General features: G+C 37.7%; 2 protein-coding genes across 2 annotated transcripts in view; one reads left to right on the forward strand and one right to left on the reverse strand.

Moving 5' to 3' along the window:
• Window positions 1-18340, reverse strand: part of LOC106071194 (enterin neuropeptides-like) — a 118727-nt gene that overhangs the window by 59177 nt on the left and 41210 nt on the right. The gene's annotated exons all lie outside the window — the stretch shown is intronic.
• On the forward strand, window positions 14533-15301 carry LOC106079517 (programmed cell death protein 5-like). The gene is given in 1 exon segment (XM_013240688.2): window positions 14533-15301. A coding segment is annotated over 1 exon segment (384 nt). The 3' UTR covers window positions 14917-15301.

Below are 18340 nucleotides of genomic sequence, written 5' to 3' on the forward strand. Positions count from 1 at the left end.
GAAAAAATTTATAATTGTTTTTTTTTCTTCTTGTTTTTGATTTTTGAGAGGATATCAAATTTTCTGGAAGATAAAAAAACTTTAAAATCAGAATGAATTCGATACTTTTTAATGTCTTGGTAAAGTTGACGATTACTTTTTTAATTAAAGAAAGAAGTCACTATCGTGATGTCTGCTTCTACTTTCCCTTTCTTCTGTCTTCATTAGTTGAAGTCATGTGATCAGACACGAAACGACCAGAAAGAGAGATATAATAGTGATGATTTTGTTTAAACGTCAAAAAATTTTATATATTTTTTTTTGACGATGAAGAATTTTAAGTTAAGACAAGAATATGAAAAAGGAACGCGACGCCATTTGATACTTCCATGGACATCACGATAAGGTCCCAGTGAACGACAACAGTTCATGAGAATAAATACCAGCTCCTGGCAATGAAATATATCTCCTGGCAATAGAAAACATTCTCGTTATATAAACATTTCCTGGCAATATAAAACAAGCTGGCAATATAAAACATCCTCGTTGTATAAACATTTCCTGGCAATATAAAACAGCTCCTGGCAATGTAAAAGAAGATCCTGGCTATTTAAAACAATTCCTGGTAATATAAAACGAGCTGGCAATATAAAACAGCTCGTGGCAATGTAAAAGAAGATCCTGGCTATTTAAAACAATTCCTGGCAATATAAAACAAGCTGGCAATATAAAACAAGCTGGCAATATAAAACAGCTCGTGGCAATGTAAAAGAAGATCCTGGCTATTTAAAACAATTCCTGGCAATATAAAACAAGCTGGCAATATAAAACAAGCTGGCAATATAAAACAGCTCGTGGCAATGTAAAAGAAGATCCTGGCTATTTAAAACAATTCCTGGCAATATAAAACAAGCTGGCAATATAAAACAATTCTTGACAATATAAAAAAATAACTGTCAATATGAAACAGCCCATGACAATATAAAACTGAAACTGACAATATAAAACAGCTCCAGGCAACATAAAACCTTTTTTGACAATTTAAAACAGCTATTGAAAACTTAGAGAATTTTATGGCAATAGATAGCAAGACCTGGCTATTGACAAAATTTTTGGGCTATAGATTAGAGCTATGGACATTATCAAACTGTTCCTGGCAATAGACAGCACCTAGAGCAGCGGTTCTCAACCTTTTTAGGCTCGGCGACCCCTTTTTACCATCCCCCACTCTGCCTCGACCCCCCCCCACACACACACAGCAATAGAAGAATAGAAATAATCAATCCTTATTTTTTATGGTCTTAGGCGACCCCCAAAGGGGTCGCGATCCACAGGTTGAGAACCCCTGACCTAGAGGCACGATAACACAAAACAATTCCTTACAATATATATCAATTCCTTGCAATATATATCAATTACTTGCAATATATAGTTACACAAGAAAACAAAAGTGTACTTTACAACGTACAGCTGCTATTGACGAATGGTACCTGATAAAGTAATGCATCTTGGAGCAGAATATTAAGAATCCAACAGGCCCATATGGGAGCGCGGTGGCTGAGTGGTTAAGAGCTTGGCTTCCGAACCTGGGGTCCTGGGTTCCAATCTTTGTAAAGACTGGGTTTTTGAATTACAGAATTTTTAGAGCGCCCCTGAGTCCACCTAACTCTAATTGGTACCTGACTGTGGTTGGGGAAAGTAAAGGCGGTTGGTCGTTGTGCTGGCCACATGACACCCTACTCGTTAACCGTTGGCCAAAGAAACAGATGACCTTAACATCACCTGTCCTTTAGATCGCAAGGTCTCAAAGGGGAACTTAAGAGGCCCCCACTGAGAAGACCCGAAGAAACAGGTCAATGTGACGCATATGACGCCTGCCGATGTATTTCAGAAAAAAACAAAAGCAAGAGCCAAATTTTTAATTTTGGGATTGTATGCAAATTGACAACGTAGCTTCGATCTCCGTTTTACTTAATGTTTTGCTGTATGTCTTGGGGCGTGCTGGCTGAGCGTTAAAGCGCTTGGGTTATGAACCGAAAGGTTTTGGGTTCAAAACACAAACATTTCGTAATTTTTAGGACGCCCATAAGTCCACCAAACTATAATGAGTGCCTGGCATTAGTTGGGGGAAAATTAACGGAGGTTGGTGGTTGTGCTAACACATGACAACCTTTTAAACTAAACCATTAGCCATAGAAACAGATGACCTATAGATCCCAAAGAAAAAGGACACTTTACTGTTGTCTTATCTTATCTTATATGATACAGACGTTACTTAAAAAAAGAAGATGATTACGTCCTACGCGTCATGCATCTAGTCATGCATATTAGCCTAGACAACCTGTTTTTGGCGCCAAGGTTGACTCTACAAAACCTGTGGACTTTGTATAACAAAGCCGATCTCTGATTTTTTTTTTGCTGAAATAAGTTTGTTCAGTACTATATTTAACATTATCTGGTAGCAGCCAGATCTAAGTTTGTTGTATTCCCTGGGGCCAATCACACCAAATGACTTGGTGCAAGTCTATAAACTTAGGCAGCATTTGAGCTAAGTTGTTTAATGTAGTGGAAATAAGAGAGAGAGAGAGAGAATGAGAGAGAGAGAGAGAGAGAGATGAGAAAAAAGTAAAAAACAGAAGACATTTATTACAAAGCTTATATCAATCTGTCTGTCTGTCTAGTAAAAAGCGTGTATATGTTATTTTGCCCACACCCATTCTCGCTAAAGTTGAAACTTTGCACAATTATTCATTAGCATAGATAAGACAAGAAAAAAAAATTAACCTACTAGTCAATTAATATCTGGTCATTAACTATTTTGTTTGATATTGTACCTAACAAAACATGAATCAATAATAATAATTACTTATTAGTCAATTTATCATTGGTAATTAATTAAATTGTTTGATAGCGAATAAGGAAAATAACGTCTACATAATTAAGAGATATAGTTTTCTTGCGAAGTTATTCCCTTTTTTTTCCTTCTAAAAAATTAACATTTTATTAGAATTTTTGTCCTTACAATTTACTATATCAACTGAATATGTCACTGTGTTGACATTTGAGTCCGAAGCAGGTTTGGGCTAAAATAATAATTCAGCAACTTTAAAAATGCGCACTAAAGACACTATAAATAGTCGCGTGACGAGCAGAATTATGACGTACTAGTTGACGACCCAAGGCGTAGCCTACGACGCTATGTAGTGACGGGTGAACACTTCCTGAAAGACTCCATTCTCCGAATGGGGTGGGTTTGGGGCAAACGACTGAGTGCGCATGCCCGGAGAGCGAGGAAGGCGCGGGAGGAGTGTTAGAGAGTCTGCGTGCCTGCGTGGTGTCCCGTATGGTTGGGTGACGTAGAGAATTATATATTGAGAGAAGCCCTAACCCCAACCTTTGGAAAGACTTTTAAAAAGTCTTTAAACTGACGATGGTAGGATGCTTTTGACAAGATGCTGTTAACAATCTTGATTACCAAATTTATGACCTTAACTATTTCGGTTGTAATTGTTTTAGGCACAAAGCGCTACTTGGTGTATTATGTAGTGAAATGTAAGAATTCCATGGTTTAGTTTGCTTTGAAGAATCATTGTTGTCCCTTTTTTTTTTCTTGTCCTATTTCTGGCTCCATAAGTTTCTTTTGAAATGATTTTATTTAAATCGATCTTATTGTCTTCAAGGTATTCTTGCACGGCGTTCGCTCTATCTTTCCCTTTAGTTTGTAATGAGAATGGTAGTAATCCTAGAAGTAATTCTTTTGGAGCTTGGGAAGATATAATCCTGACAAAAAGGGCACCTTGCACTTTGTGTATATTCCGCAAGACTCATCCACAACAAGTGATAAGACAGAAGAAAGCTGAATATCTTCCACCTGCAAATATGTTATATTTGAAAACATTTTAGCTTTTCTATCTCTCACTGTTTTAGCGAATAGAGGAAAATTTTTTTTTTAAGATTTATGGTTTGTTTTTAAAATCACGAAGCAGTTCTTCAGATGCATGCAGGAAGCAGTCTTGACATACCATCTGTAAATGGGTTGCCTTATTGTGCAATTTCTAGTGGTACCGCAAAGTCTACCAGATTAGCGTTACTTGTAGATTGCTTCTAACTTTGAGAAGATAATCGCTTCTAACTCATTTACTTAAAACACCACACTTTACGTCACAGCCAAAGCGTGTGGTGAAAATGCCAATTTGTCTTGCATCGAAAGAGAATTAAAACCTACATAAAAACATCCAACGACTAAGTCAGTCGAGAGCTTCCAACGGACTGACGACAGTGACGACTCGTGTCACGGGGAAGGGGTGTGGTGAAAAGCGAGTACAAGAGGCTGAGAAATAGAATCGGTGCCTAATACTAGTTAAACATTTCAGAACTATTTTTTAAAATGTTTCGTTAAAATAATTAATATTTGCGTATGGAACTAAAGAGCCGCAGCTTCACAGCCAAAGAGCCGCATGTGGCTCGCGAGCCGCAGGTTGCCGACCCCGGTACTAGGTAAATGTAGCCCATACATTGTATCAGATTTTAGATAACTCATTCTGTAACTGAAACAGTCTTCAGCGGGAGATAATTCATAGGGACCAACAGCTAGCAGTGATTTCCCCCCTTTTTTTTTACGTGAGTGGCATAGATATTAGTATCAGCACTGGGTTCATATTGCTGTCTCTTAGTTAGGGCTAATTGAACTGCGAGTGGCTACAGACGACACACTCCACCCCTCAGACCTCGACTGAGTTCCCGATTTGAGTCCCGAGTAGGTTCAAAGAAAGGTCCCGATCAATGTATCTCGCCTGGGCTTAGCTTTCATCGTTCATTTCTACAGACTCTAGAGGTCAAACGGTTCGGAGTCATTGTTTTAGGGGTGAAGGGATACCTTATTTAACATTACTCTATATAAGAAATATCAATCAGTCAATCAATCAATCAATCAATTGGGAGGTTATATAAAGTGCTTTTCTGCTTCGGTAGAACATCAGACACTAGTGAAAATATTATTTAATTTTTTTTTCGAACTGTGTCTTTATTCAGCTTTAACTTCAGAGTTTTGCATATTTAGAGTTTACTATCTATCTATCTATCTATCTATCTATCTATCTATCTATCTATCTATCTATCTATCTATCTATCTATCTATCTATCTATCTATCTATCTATCTATCTATCTATCTATCTATCTATCTATCTATCTATCTATCCACCCATCTACATATCTATCAATATATCTTTTAAAAAACGATCTCCTGACCATACGCTTTGTTCTATCGACGCACGTGCATGCTGGGATCGTCCCCCTCTAAACATTGCCCCCCCCCCTCCCTTGACTTAAGTCATTATCTCCCCTCCCCAAACTCCAGTGTTAATACTTCCTAAAGAGACCACCATTTCACCTTTACATTTGTTGGCATCCAACACGGGTATATGTAAACATTTGATTTGGGCTGTTGACCACAGGGCATTGCACGAACTGACCGACGGTGAGTTGAATATGCAGCAGTTCTCCGTAAGCCCTAGACTCCTATTTAAAACTATGTGTCCAGCGTCAATAATAGATGGCTTATGACCAGTAGGCTAACACGGTGTCCGATGTAAGGAAGCGTGTGGGTGAGAGTTGGGGGGTGGGGCAGAAACTGGGAGGAAATGAGACTCGGGGGAGGGGTGAGGGGGAGGGGATGGGGTATCGTGGTTCTATCTCTCGGGTATTTATGAATTATAGACGTGTACGATAATCTCCGGTCAGAAATGAGTATTACTATTTGATGGCCATCATTATTTACCTGTAATATGAATACTCGGGACACAGTATCGTGGGCGTTGAGAGTTTTATCGATACAACATTGTTTGACGTACAAGCCGAGTCTTTGAAGGATGTGACACAGTAAATCAACAGCACTGAATATTTATACTTAGGGCCAGGGGCGTAGCTAGGAATTTTCCATCGTTTGGGGGCCCGCGGGGCTTGACCTCATTGGCGGCCCCTGCATTTTGCGTAATATTAAATTTTTAATGTAAAAAAACACTCAAAATTTCCCCCTCCTCCCCCATCCTAGCTACGCTACTGCCTAGGGCGTCACCGCTTTATGTCTTTGTGAATTGCACATGGATGAGTGTGTGTACACCGAGGGCGTCTACTGAAAGACATCTGAAAAGTATTGGACAATATAAACATAAACAGTGCTGTGAACATTCTAACAGTGCAAGAAAAAAAAAAAGAAAAAAAAAACACAAAACAAGATAACAAAGAGAGTTTGTGTTATCACACAAACTCAGAGGCGACCCATGGACCAGCAATATTCAAGCCATGGTCTTGTTTTTATAGTTTAGTGCTTAAAAAAAAACGTGAATAGAAGAACTGAAGACTCGGACGATGCAAGAAAATCCATAGGGCAGTGTTTCTAAACCTGTTTACGTCAGGGCACCAAGGCAGTGTTTCTAAACCACTTTCTGTGAGGGCCCCTTAAACGAAATAAACTGCGTTCGCGCTTCCCTTAGCCAGCTGGAGGAGCTCTGTGAGCTTGTCATTCAAAGTCCGATGAAAAGGGACAGTGTCACACGTTTTCCTACAATATGAGTTGCAGAAATACGTCCGCAAACGATGCTTACTGGCAAATACTAAAATTCAAAAGACATTACCACAATGAACTGTTTCGTCTTAAAGTTATTTCTGACATATGCTAGCGATTCTGTTTTTGTTCCGCAAAAGTCGCCAGGAGAGCATGATGCGATACTAGGAAAGAATTCGACCTCTGTCTTAAAAAAGTCGAGTAGGATCGCTTCGGTGAAGCTTTGACAAGTTTTCTATTTTAAAAAAGTCAATGCTACACTGTTACTCTACTACACTGCTACACGCCTACACTGGGACACTGCAAGACTGCTACACCACAATTTGTACACTACACTGCTACTTAACGCTGCTACAACACACTGCTACACCTGTACTTGCCTAGGAGGCCTACAACACAATTATGCTGTGTTATGATTATAACGATATTAAATCTAAGGAATAATCACATTGATACATTTGTTTCTTTATTTAGATCCACTAATTGCAGGTAACAGGGGCACTTAAGATTTGTGTACAATCTTTTCTTTTAGAATATACAACCGATTACTTCCCTTGGTTTCAGATCCATAACACAGAAACAAAGAAATGGAGTCACAGCTGTAGAAATATAGTGAAACATTACAAAGTGAGATAGAAGAGCGGCCAAAAAAAAAAAAGAGATTTGAGAGAGAGTGTGAGAGAAGGAGAGAGAAGGAGAGAAAGGTTAAAAGAGAGGAGATGTGACAAATGGTTGGGAAGGAGAGAGAGTAGGAGATTAACCAAAAGAGAGATAATAATAATAATAATAAACGTAGGATAGGTAGAGAGGTAGATAGACAAGGTGAGAGAGGGAAGAAGAGAGAGAGAGAAAAAGGATAAGGAGAGGATGCGAGATATATGTATAGCAGATGTATTGCAGATGTATAGCAGATGTATAGCAGATGTATTGCAGATGTATTGCAGATGTATAGCAGATGTATAGCAGATGTATTGCAGATGTATTGCAGGTGTATAGCAGATGTATAGCAGATGTATTGCAGATGTATAGCAGATGTATTGCAGATGTATAGCAGATGTATTGCAGATGTATAGCAGATGTATAGCAGATGTATAGCAGATGTATAGCAGATGTATTGCAGATGTATAGCAGATGTATTGCAGATGTATAGCAGATGTATTGCAGATGTATAGCAGATGTATAGCAGATGTATTGCAGATGTATTGCAGATGTATTGCAGATGTATAGCAGATGTATTGCAGATGTATAGCAGATGTATAGCAGATGTATAGCAGATGTATAGCAGATGTATTGCAGATGTATTGCAGATGTATAGCAGATGTATAGCAGATGTATTGCAGATGTATAGCAGATGTATTGCAGATGTATAGCAGATGTATTGCAGATGTATTGCAGATGTATAGCAGATGTATTGCAGATGTATTGCAGATGTATAGCAGATGTATTGCAGATGTATAGCAGATGTATTGCAGATGTATAGCAGATGTATAGCAGATGTATTGCAGATGTATAGCAGATGTATTGCAGATGTATAGCAGATGTATAGCAGATGTATAGCAGATGTATTGCAGATGTATTGCAGATGTATAGCAGATGTATAGCAGATGTATTGCAGATGTATAGCAGATGTATTGCAGATGTATAGCAGATGTATTGCAGATGTATTGCAGATGTATTGCAGATGTATTGCAGATGTATTGCAGATGTATTGCAGATGTATTGCAGATGTATAGCAGATGTATAGCAGATGTATTGCAGATGTATAGCAGATGTATTGCAGATGTATAGCAGATGTATTGCAGATGTATAGCAGATGTATTGCAGATGTATTGCAGATGTATAGCAGATGTATTGCAGATGTATTGCAGATGTATTGCAGATGTATAGCAGATGTATTGCAGATGTATTGCAGATGTATAGCAGATGTATTGCAGATGTATTGCAGATGTATTGCAGATGTATAGCAGATGTATTGCAGATGTATTGCAGATGTATTGCAGATGTATAGCAGATGTATTGCAGATGTATAGCAGATGTATTGCAGATGTATAGCAGATGTATTGCAGATGTATTGCAGATGTATTGCAGATGTATAGCAGATGTATAGCAGATGTATTGCAGATGTATAGCAGATGTATTGCAGATGTATTGCAGATGTATTGCAGATGTATAGCAGATGTATTGCAGATGTATAGCAGATGTATAGCAGATGTATTGCAGATGTATTGCAGATGTATTGCAGATGTATAGCAGATGTATTGCAGATGTATTGCAGATGTATTGCAGATGTATAGCAGATGTATTGCAGATGTATTGCAGATGTATTGCAGATGTATTGCAGATGTATTGCAGATGTATTGCAGATGTATTGCAGATGTATAGCAGATGTATTGCAGATGTATTGCAGATGTATTGCAGATGTATTGCAGATGTATTGCAGATGTATTGCAGATGTATAGCAGATGTATTGCAGATGTATAGCAGATGTATAGCAGATGTATTGCAGATGTATTGCAGATGTATAGCAGATGTATAGCAGATGTATTGCAGATGTATTGCAGATGTATAGCAGATGTATTGCAGATGTATTGCAGATGTATTGCAGATGTATAGCAGATGTATTGCAGATGTATAGCAGATGTATTGCAGATGTATTGCAGATGTATTGCAGATGTATAGCAGATGTATTGCAGATGTATTGCAGATGTATTGCAGATGTATTGCAGATGTATTGCAGATGTATTGCAGATGTATTGCAGATGTATTGCAGATGTATAGCAGATGTATTGCAGATGTATAGCAGATGTATTGCAGATGTATAGCAGATGTATTGCAGATGTATAGCAGATGTATAGCAGATGTATTGCAGATGTATAGCAGATGTATAGCAGATGTATTGCAGATGTATAGCAGATGTATTGCAGATATATTGCAGATGCCATATACATCAGTAATAGAAAGAAGGGTGAAAGTACAACGGCGCCTGGTGATTACATTTGTCCAATCTGTGACCGCAGCTGTGTATCAGGGATTGGCCTCTTTAGTCACACAAGAATGTGCAAAAGGAAAGAACTATAACGCATCTCTCTCTCTCTCTCTCTGTATATATACAGTGCTTTTACTATCATTACTAATAATGTCATATAAGAACAGGAAAGCTATACACAGTGTTGCCTAAGTTTAAAAACCTAGTCTAGCAGTTAAAATAAGATCTTAGCCTCAATAATGAGACAGATGCTCTGATTGTCTGATAGACAGACACAAAAATATAAGTTATGTGCGAAGGGGTGTGTGTGTGTGGGGGGGGGTATATAATAGCTCAAGACATGAATCAGGAAGTCACACGTTGCTGACAATATCAATAGCACATCGCGTTGAAACATATCGACATGTCAAAACATCCGAACTATCGACCTGAAATGTCATCGCGCATTCTCCCACCTGTCGAAATGGCATCTTCATCCGCAATAAATAATTAAAACTGGGTAGTGAATCGATGAGAGGGGGAGAGCAGCTCAAGTTGGAACTCTTCTTGCCTGGATTTCAAACCATAGCTTTGTCCTTTTTTTTTTTAAATTCTGATAATCAGGGGTGTATACTCTTATGGTGAAATCAGTTCTTCATCAAATCTTATTTCTATACTTCTAAAGGCAGACACCAAAAAGTTCTTAAATGTGGTTCAGTTTGGAAAGTAATGCTGTGGGTATAATAACATCAAGTACCACTCATTTCTCCCTCCTCTCGTAAAAAAAGAGCCCCCCCCCCCATAAGCTACGCCACTGTCCTTTGATCTCTATTCTATCACCTCTACACCTTTTTTTTTTTTACTGATTTCCGCAAGGTTGTGTCGAATCGTGAGCTGGAAAGCGCTCCAGTCATGCAATCAGCTGTTCTAATAAGTTCGTCAGAAACCCATTAACACTAAATGCAGTTTGACGCAATACAATTTGTCCCATTCACAATCGTGGAATTAACCAGGCCGCAGCCGTTAACCTGATTGTCAATACATCATTGTGTCTGCGTGGCCTACAATACGCAGCCAGATATTCCTTTTGCAGCACGGAATGTGCTTGAAACACAGAACAGATAAAAAGAGTTTTGCAGAGGGTGCTGGATAATTAGCAGGTTAGAGGGTGTAACATATACCTTGCTGTCAAGAGCCCAAAGTTTTAGCCCCCTCCTCTCCCAAGGCTCTTTAAAATACGTGATTGATTTAGATTCAACTGATGTAGAAAACAGGAAGTAGAATGATTAAAATTGACTTTGAGTTCAGTCAAGTCAGTCAAATGGCATTCTTTAGACCGGGCGGTCAAGTATATTTTGTTCCGGGACGGACAGTAGTGACTTAGAAAAGTCGAGTAGTAATTTCAGTTAGATAGTTACTTTTGGGCAGTTGATGCCAGTGGTCTTTTTGAGACATGTATTTCTAGTAGTTATTCTGTATATTCTGTACAGTATTACCCGCTGAGATGCGGACGTGATTTTTATTCTACTCTATAGAGTTTAATGTATTAGATATATTTGATACTCCTGTTATGTGGATAGGATTTTCTTGAGTTGTGTAACTAACAAGGAATGCACTATTATTATTATTGTCAAATAACTTTTATATTGTGTCTACTGAAACGGACTTAAGTCAATTTGTAGTATCTATGCTTGTCACGTGTCAAGAGTACTCCAGGAAGCACGAACCCAGCATGTAGTAGTGACCAGTCCCTCTATAGTCATACTATATCAACGCAACGACTCTAAACGTTGAATTTACAACCATATCACAAGGTCCCTCGCAAAGACAATCCTTCACGGAACAGTACCAGGAAAAAGAAAAATGATCGATGGAAATATGGGAAGACAGCAAGAATGGACGGGCTTGCCGTTAAAGGTAAAAGACTAAAGGAGCGTGGAAGGTCAACGACGGTTCAACAGGACACAAACTATAGATAAAGATGAAGTACCTTACGAGGAGTCCAAATGACATGGTCAAGAAGTTAATAACTGGGTTGCCGATACGTAAGTTGGTGGTTAAACATCAAGAGATTTAATGCCCGGACAGCAGTCATTGATTTCACTCAACTCTAAATGGAATAACTACACTTTAAAGCAAAGGCGATATGTCGTTGTGCTGTCAACGCACCTCCATCGTGGACTGTGAGTCTAAAAACATATTCACGCCATCTGTCCAATAGATCACTAGCTTTAAACAAAACAAAAATAAAATGGGGAAGGCGTTCTGATTTCTGTGATGACAATATGGCAGAAAATAACTTCCGAAAAAAAACATCAGAAAACAAGGATTCTATTCTAGTCCTATCCGTTGACCGCATTCCTATGCCCAGCTACGCCACACCCTGAATGGGCAACACTAGCCACTATTACAGCCAACTCTTGGCCTTTCTATTTCAAGAACGTTCGGCCACTTGAAACCGCTCTGTGTCCGATCAAGAGCGGCTATCAAATTTTAGGGTCAATGAGTTTGAATGACGTATAATCGCCAAACTTCCGGTTGGCGTCATCCCCGCAAGGCTTGATGGGAAACGATGGACGCTGTCACACACATGCGTACTTGAGTACACAATATGCTGCCCATTGTAACAAACCATTAGTTGGTAAATCCAACAGTCTTTTTTTTTTAATTTCCACCTAATTGGATTTTGTTTTTGTGGAATTGCATTTTATTTTGTCTTTGTAGTTGATACCGAGGATACTTCTAAAAAAGTTCCCCTTTCAGACCTTGTGGTCTATAGTGCAGATGATGTAAAGGTCAACTGTTTCTGTGGCCTACGGTTAACGAGGGTGTCATGTGGCCAGCACAACGACCAACCGCCTTTACTTTACGAAATTAAAAAATCCAATTCTTTACCAGGATTCGAACGCGGGACCTCCGGTTCGGGAACCAAGAGCTTTACCACCTCTCAGCCACCGCGCCTCTTTAAAAATATGAAACGCTTCATGAATTCGGCGTGTCATCGTTGCGTAAGGGCCACGCTAAGAGAATACTTCTATAGCATCTTAATTCCACTGCTAGGTATTGCCTACAAAGACCACAAATGATGGGATTCGGAACAGGGTCACTATGGCGCTAACCACTCATCCACCTCGCCTTCAGGAGATGAAGATTTACTTTAACTCTCTCCGTAATTAATTTCCGCGTTCAGAAGGACTTATTCATTTTTCCCATTTGTATTTCACTAGCCTGTTAGGGTTTAACTTCAATCACGTTTTTCTTTTCATCAGACAATGTTATAATTGGCAAGATAAATGTTTGCCCTTTTTTATATAACACCCATTAAAGTTTATGAACCCAAAAATTTAGTTAATTAACTTGGGGGAGCTTCCACTTTCTACCAAGCGCGTCCCCAGGTGGCGTATAGGGGAAAGACCCTTAGATATAAGGGTTAGCTGTGAATAGCAAATAAACAGCCGCGGACCAACTGGTTTGCAGTCATGGAGGATGAGGTGAGTATTCCAGTGATTAGAATATTTACTAAAAACATCTCAGAAATCCAGGGAAATGATTGCAAAAAGCGAGTATAGGGCGCTCTAACTCTAAACCCGGGTAGATGAAGCTGGTTAGCTAGGGATAGCAGTTCATCTAGGAGAGAAAACTCCGAAAATAAACACCTGCTGCCTTGCAGATGATCTTGGATGATCAAAGGCTATGGGAGCACACCCAGAAAGAAAAGCAGGCTGAAGTCAGAGTCAATGGGCCTCCTGGCGGATAACACATTGACACGCAACCTCATCTATGTTGGAGTTCAGTAACGATTCTAATAGATGTGGCGTCCTGCCTGTGGAATCCCGCCGCGCAGGTAGGGGGCCGGGCTCTCCGCCTCGAAGGAGCCCACGCAAGCGAGCTGGTGGTTCTTCTATCTCTGCCTGTGGAGCCAGAAGCAGGGACAAGAAAGTAAATACCACGTCCTCCAAAACTGCTCTCTTTACGAAGAGGCCCGTACAAGACACTGGCCCCAAAACAGCCCAATAGAAAGAAAACTATATGGAGAGCTCTCTGATTTGGAAACCACTGCGCAGTTCATCTCATATATTGGTCTAGTCATTATGAACACTCCGACATAAAAATGGGAACGATGAAGAAGAGTTAATTTAATGGGGTCAAATCAACGATGGTATCATCAATCAGGAGAGAAAGAGTTAAAACGACGCCGATAAAGGAGAAACAGAGAATGGAGAGAAAACTTCCAAGATGTGAAGTGTCGAACTATGACAAACAACATAATATATATATTAACTCTTTCTCTCCGTAATTATTTACCACATTCTGGTGGAGTCAACGTTAGTATCGTCTGTTAGGAGAGAAAGAGTTAACGCTCATTAACAGACGGACAGGCGGACAGACACTCATTGTGTCTCACATTAGCTGATATGTTTTGTACTCAGCGACTTATTTCAATTGACAGCTTTAATGAATCGGACAATTTATCGCTCGTCTGGGTTTTTTAGAAAACTCTTCAGACGTTTGAATTGAGTTATTTGTTTTTTTTTTCTTTTTTTTTTTTATGAGAGGGAATACACTTTTGATAAATTGGTGGCACAAGTTTCACGCTCCAGGGCATTGCTCTGAAAGCTAGTCATTCGAATCAGTTGAACACAAACTATAATTCGAACTGTGGTCAACAGCTTGACTTCTTTAGAGATACTCTCTTAGTAGAGAATAAGATAAGAGAATAATAGTTATTAAGTTATAACAAACCCACGCTTATTTTTTCTTTAAAAAAACGATTGTATCATTTAATTCACCTCTCTCTCTCTCTCTCTCTCTCTCTTGTCAATCTCTCTCTCTCTCTCTTTTCTTTCCACATCTTTCTGTCCTTGTCAACTTTTTTTCTTCTCTTTTCTCGATCTTCCAATCTCATTCTTATTGTCTCTCACCTTCCCTACAACAGGAAAGTTTTACTTAATTGTAGATTTTCAAGAATCTTTATCCGGTTGTATAGCGTCGAAAAAGTATGTCAATCTACAAACTTATTTAAAAATGGCTGACGACGATCTAGAAGCTATTCGAGCAAGGCATATGGCAGAGCTGCAAAGTCAGCAGGGGCATGGCGATGGAGCTAAAACACAAGCTGAACAACAAACAAGAGAGAATGAGATGAAGAATGTCATACTTGGTCAAGTCTTGGATCAGAGTGCTAGAGCCAGATTAAATACTATTGCTATTGCAAAACCAGAAAAAGCACGCATGGTTGAAAACCTAATTATTCAGATGGCAAGGACTGGCCAACTGCAAGGACAAAAGTTGTCTGAGGCTCAACTCTAGGATCTCTTAGAACAAGTGAGCTCATCAACACAAAAAAAGACAACTGTGAAGTTTGACCGTCGACGAGCCCACATGGATGATTCTGATGAAGACCTCTAAGCCAGCATTGTAAGATAGTGATTGTTTAACTGAAATAACTTGTGTGATAAGCCCAATTAAAAAATGCATTTACTGTGGTCTCACTTACGTCACTTTAAATATACTGTGTTTTAGACAGTCTGTCATTGCCAATATTTTCTCTGTGCCTTTAATTTTAAGTTGCAATTTTTCTTTTAATTGAAGAAAGGGCTATACACTGGTTGGCTCTGAGGAAGAGCATTTATATTTTAAAAGGCTTTATATTTAACTACTGGTCATAAGAATTGATTATTGATAACATTATTGTAAAATATTAGCTCAGCCTAATCCCAACAACCCTTCCCTATAACATCAGAACTCAAGTGATTGTGCTGGCCACACAATCTTCTAGTCCTTAGCCATCGAAACTAGCGATCTTTATTTAACCTGCACTATGAAGCAGCCTTTTTTTTCATTAATTAGTGAATTATCAGTTCTTTAGTAAAGAATGTATATTATTTATTGCTACAAGCTATTTTAGTTCATTATTTTTTTAGTTATGAGCAATTGATACTTAAAGTTATTCTTGTAATAGTATTCTATTTCAACATAAAATTTGAACTTCATTTTAGTAATTCAGACTTCATTAATAATTTTTTTTTGCTCAGAAAAAAATACATTAAAAAAATATTCTTATTGCTATGCTTAACTTTTCAGAGATTATGAATTTTTGCCCATTATTGTAATTTAATTTTATTTATAGAAACTACTTATAAGCTGGCACAGGCTATTTTTTTTTATTAACACAAGGTTATTATCTACAGTAGATAAGCCAACATATGCCTGCATGTTGTAATTATCAAGAAAGAAAATTTGATTTAGTGGCTGTCATGTCTTGTGTCGCATGACTAGAGTTTAAGTAAATACTCATGTTGTATCTGAGACTGAAGTACTATGTACAGGAGTGCTCACTGAACCAAGTTATTTGCATGTAATACCAGTAAGTTTGTACTTAGACATTTCATGTGCAATTGGTCATCATAAAAATGCATTGAAATGTTATTGTAAAATCTAAATTCTGCCAAATGTGCTCATTTTCTTCTTGTTCTTGAGTTATGTTATTTGATTTCCTAATGACAGTGTAAGAAAGATTGCTTCTGATTTTTTGTATGGTGTTACGACAAAACATTTTGATAATAAAATTTGGTATATGAAAAAAAACAAAAAACATATCTTAATAACAAAAATGACACAGTGCTAAATTGGGCACAATAATAAACCAAAAAGTATTTGTGATGGATGAGTGATAAAGTGCTAGGCTTCCAAACCGAGGAATCTGGGGTTTAAATCTCGGTGAAGCCTGGGAATTTGAGGTTCGGGATTTTAAGAACTCCCCTGAGTCCACCCTGATCTCACAGGTACCCGACGTTAGCATGGGAAAGTAAAGGCCGTTGGTCTTGCTACATAAAACCCTCGTTAACCGTAGGCTGTAGAAACAGTTGACCTTTACATCATCTACCAATCTACCCTTTAGATCGAAGGTATAAAAGGGGATCAAAGCCTACCAACGCTTCATTATTCCGTACACAAGATACACCGAAAAAACCTGCTATTTTATTTATGGAAATGTGAGTTCCAGAGAGAGAGAGAGAGAGAGAGAGAGAGAGAGAGAGAGAGAGAGAGAAGGAAAGATAGAGAAGGCTGTGAAATTTTATTGTAACTGATACACTAATTTACGGGCTAAAAATAGTTAGGTTGATCGTTCAAATGTGGGCCGTTTATTAAAATTCGAAAACAGAAAAGAAGGGGGGTGTTCCAGCCATAAGAATCATTTTAAAACTTATGAATAAATCAACAGGCGTAGATGGCGCGTGCTGCTAGTTTTATATAGTAGATAGCATATGTAGCATTAAATTGATAAAACTATGATAAATAATTATCCTTAGTAATCATCATTTATTCAAAGTAGATAACACCTTTCGTACTACATTATATTAAAATATTTATCTTCTTATCTTATCTTATATAATACGGACGCTAGTTCAGAAGAGCAGATGATTACGTCCTACGCGTCATGCATTTAGTCATGTATATTAACCAATGACTTAAATTCTGCCAAGTCACTGGTTTTCCTGGCTAGCTCAGGCAACCCATTCCATGCTCTAATAGCACTAGGGAAGAAGGAGTATTTGTACAAATTTGTCCTAGCATATGGGACGAGGAATGTGCCTTTATCTTTGTGTCTTTCAGAGTATTTTATTAAATTTTGTTTTTGTATTTGAAGATTATGGTTCAGTGTTTTATGTATTATTGCTTATAATCAAAACCACGAAATTTTATTGGTGCTACATATTTACATTCTTCTTTATTGCCTTTTATAATTTTGTGGCCAAAACTGAAAAATAAAATGGTTTATAATTTCAATTTGATTGTTTCTGAATATCGGAATCTTGTTTGGACTAGCAGGCTCAAAGCTTTACATAATAATAAGGTGTTTGACTTTAATTACTTAGAATTGACATTTAGGAAAATTATTGATCATAGGGTAGAGAATTATTTAGTTTGATTTTTAAATGGTTGTACAATACTCTAGCAGTATTCCAGAAATGGAGTTGGTAATATATATTATATGTTTTAAGACAGATGAAAAGAAAGAGTGTTTATTTGTGTTTATATATGTATGAAGAGTATGTATGTATGGTTATGCATCTATTAATGAATGTGTAAGTATATTTGTGTATTTACTTTTATTCCCGGTTAGCTATTTATTAGTTTTTGATATGCTATATCTTATATCAAATTTATGCCTCTGAATAATCCATCACACCTGATGGTTTCAGTACCTATCTGGTATGTGGGTGCGGTCATGCATGTGTTAGTGTGTACGTGTTGGTGTGTTTTGGCTTTTAAGTTTGGATTGGTTATCCTTTAGTTGTTGATATGCTAATCCTTGTATCATTTTTCTGTCTCTGATGGTTTCAATAGTTTTGTAGTATGTCTTTTGCTAATAAATAATATTTTCATTACTTTTATTATACTTTTGTAAAGCACTTACGTATAGGTTAATCATGTTTCAAATTTTCTCTTTAATTCTTTATGATTTAATATTTGTGAAATGTGAGAACTCACAAATAAAATTGAATAAAAAAAATAAATAAAAAGCACACAAAAGAGGCTGGAGGACCCAAAAAGGAGGCATATAAAGCCCAAAAAATAGGCAAAGAAAAGAGGCCTAAGGCCCAAGGATTCCTATGATGACAAAGCTAAAATTGAATAGCGCAAATTCTGATGTTTCCTAAAAAAAATAATTGTTGTGTAGCCATGATTTTGTTTTGTTTATTGAAAACCTATCTTATTGTTTTAGTGTTAACCATATGTATTTTTTTTTTAAAGCTAAATCTCCATTGTTAATAAAAATGATGTGAAATATTTTATTATTATTATTATTTTTGCAAATGTATTTTAG

The sequence above is a fragment of the Biomphalaria glabrata genome, chromosome 13 (assembly GCF_947242115.1).
Source record: "Biomphalaria glabrata chromosome 13, xgBioGlab47.1, whole genome shotgun sequence".
Taxonomy (NCBI): Eukaryota; Metazoa; Mollusca; class Gastropoda; family Planorbidae; genus Biomphalaria; species Biomphalaria glabrata.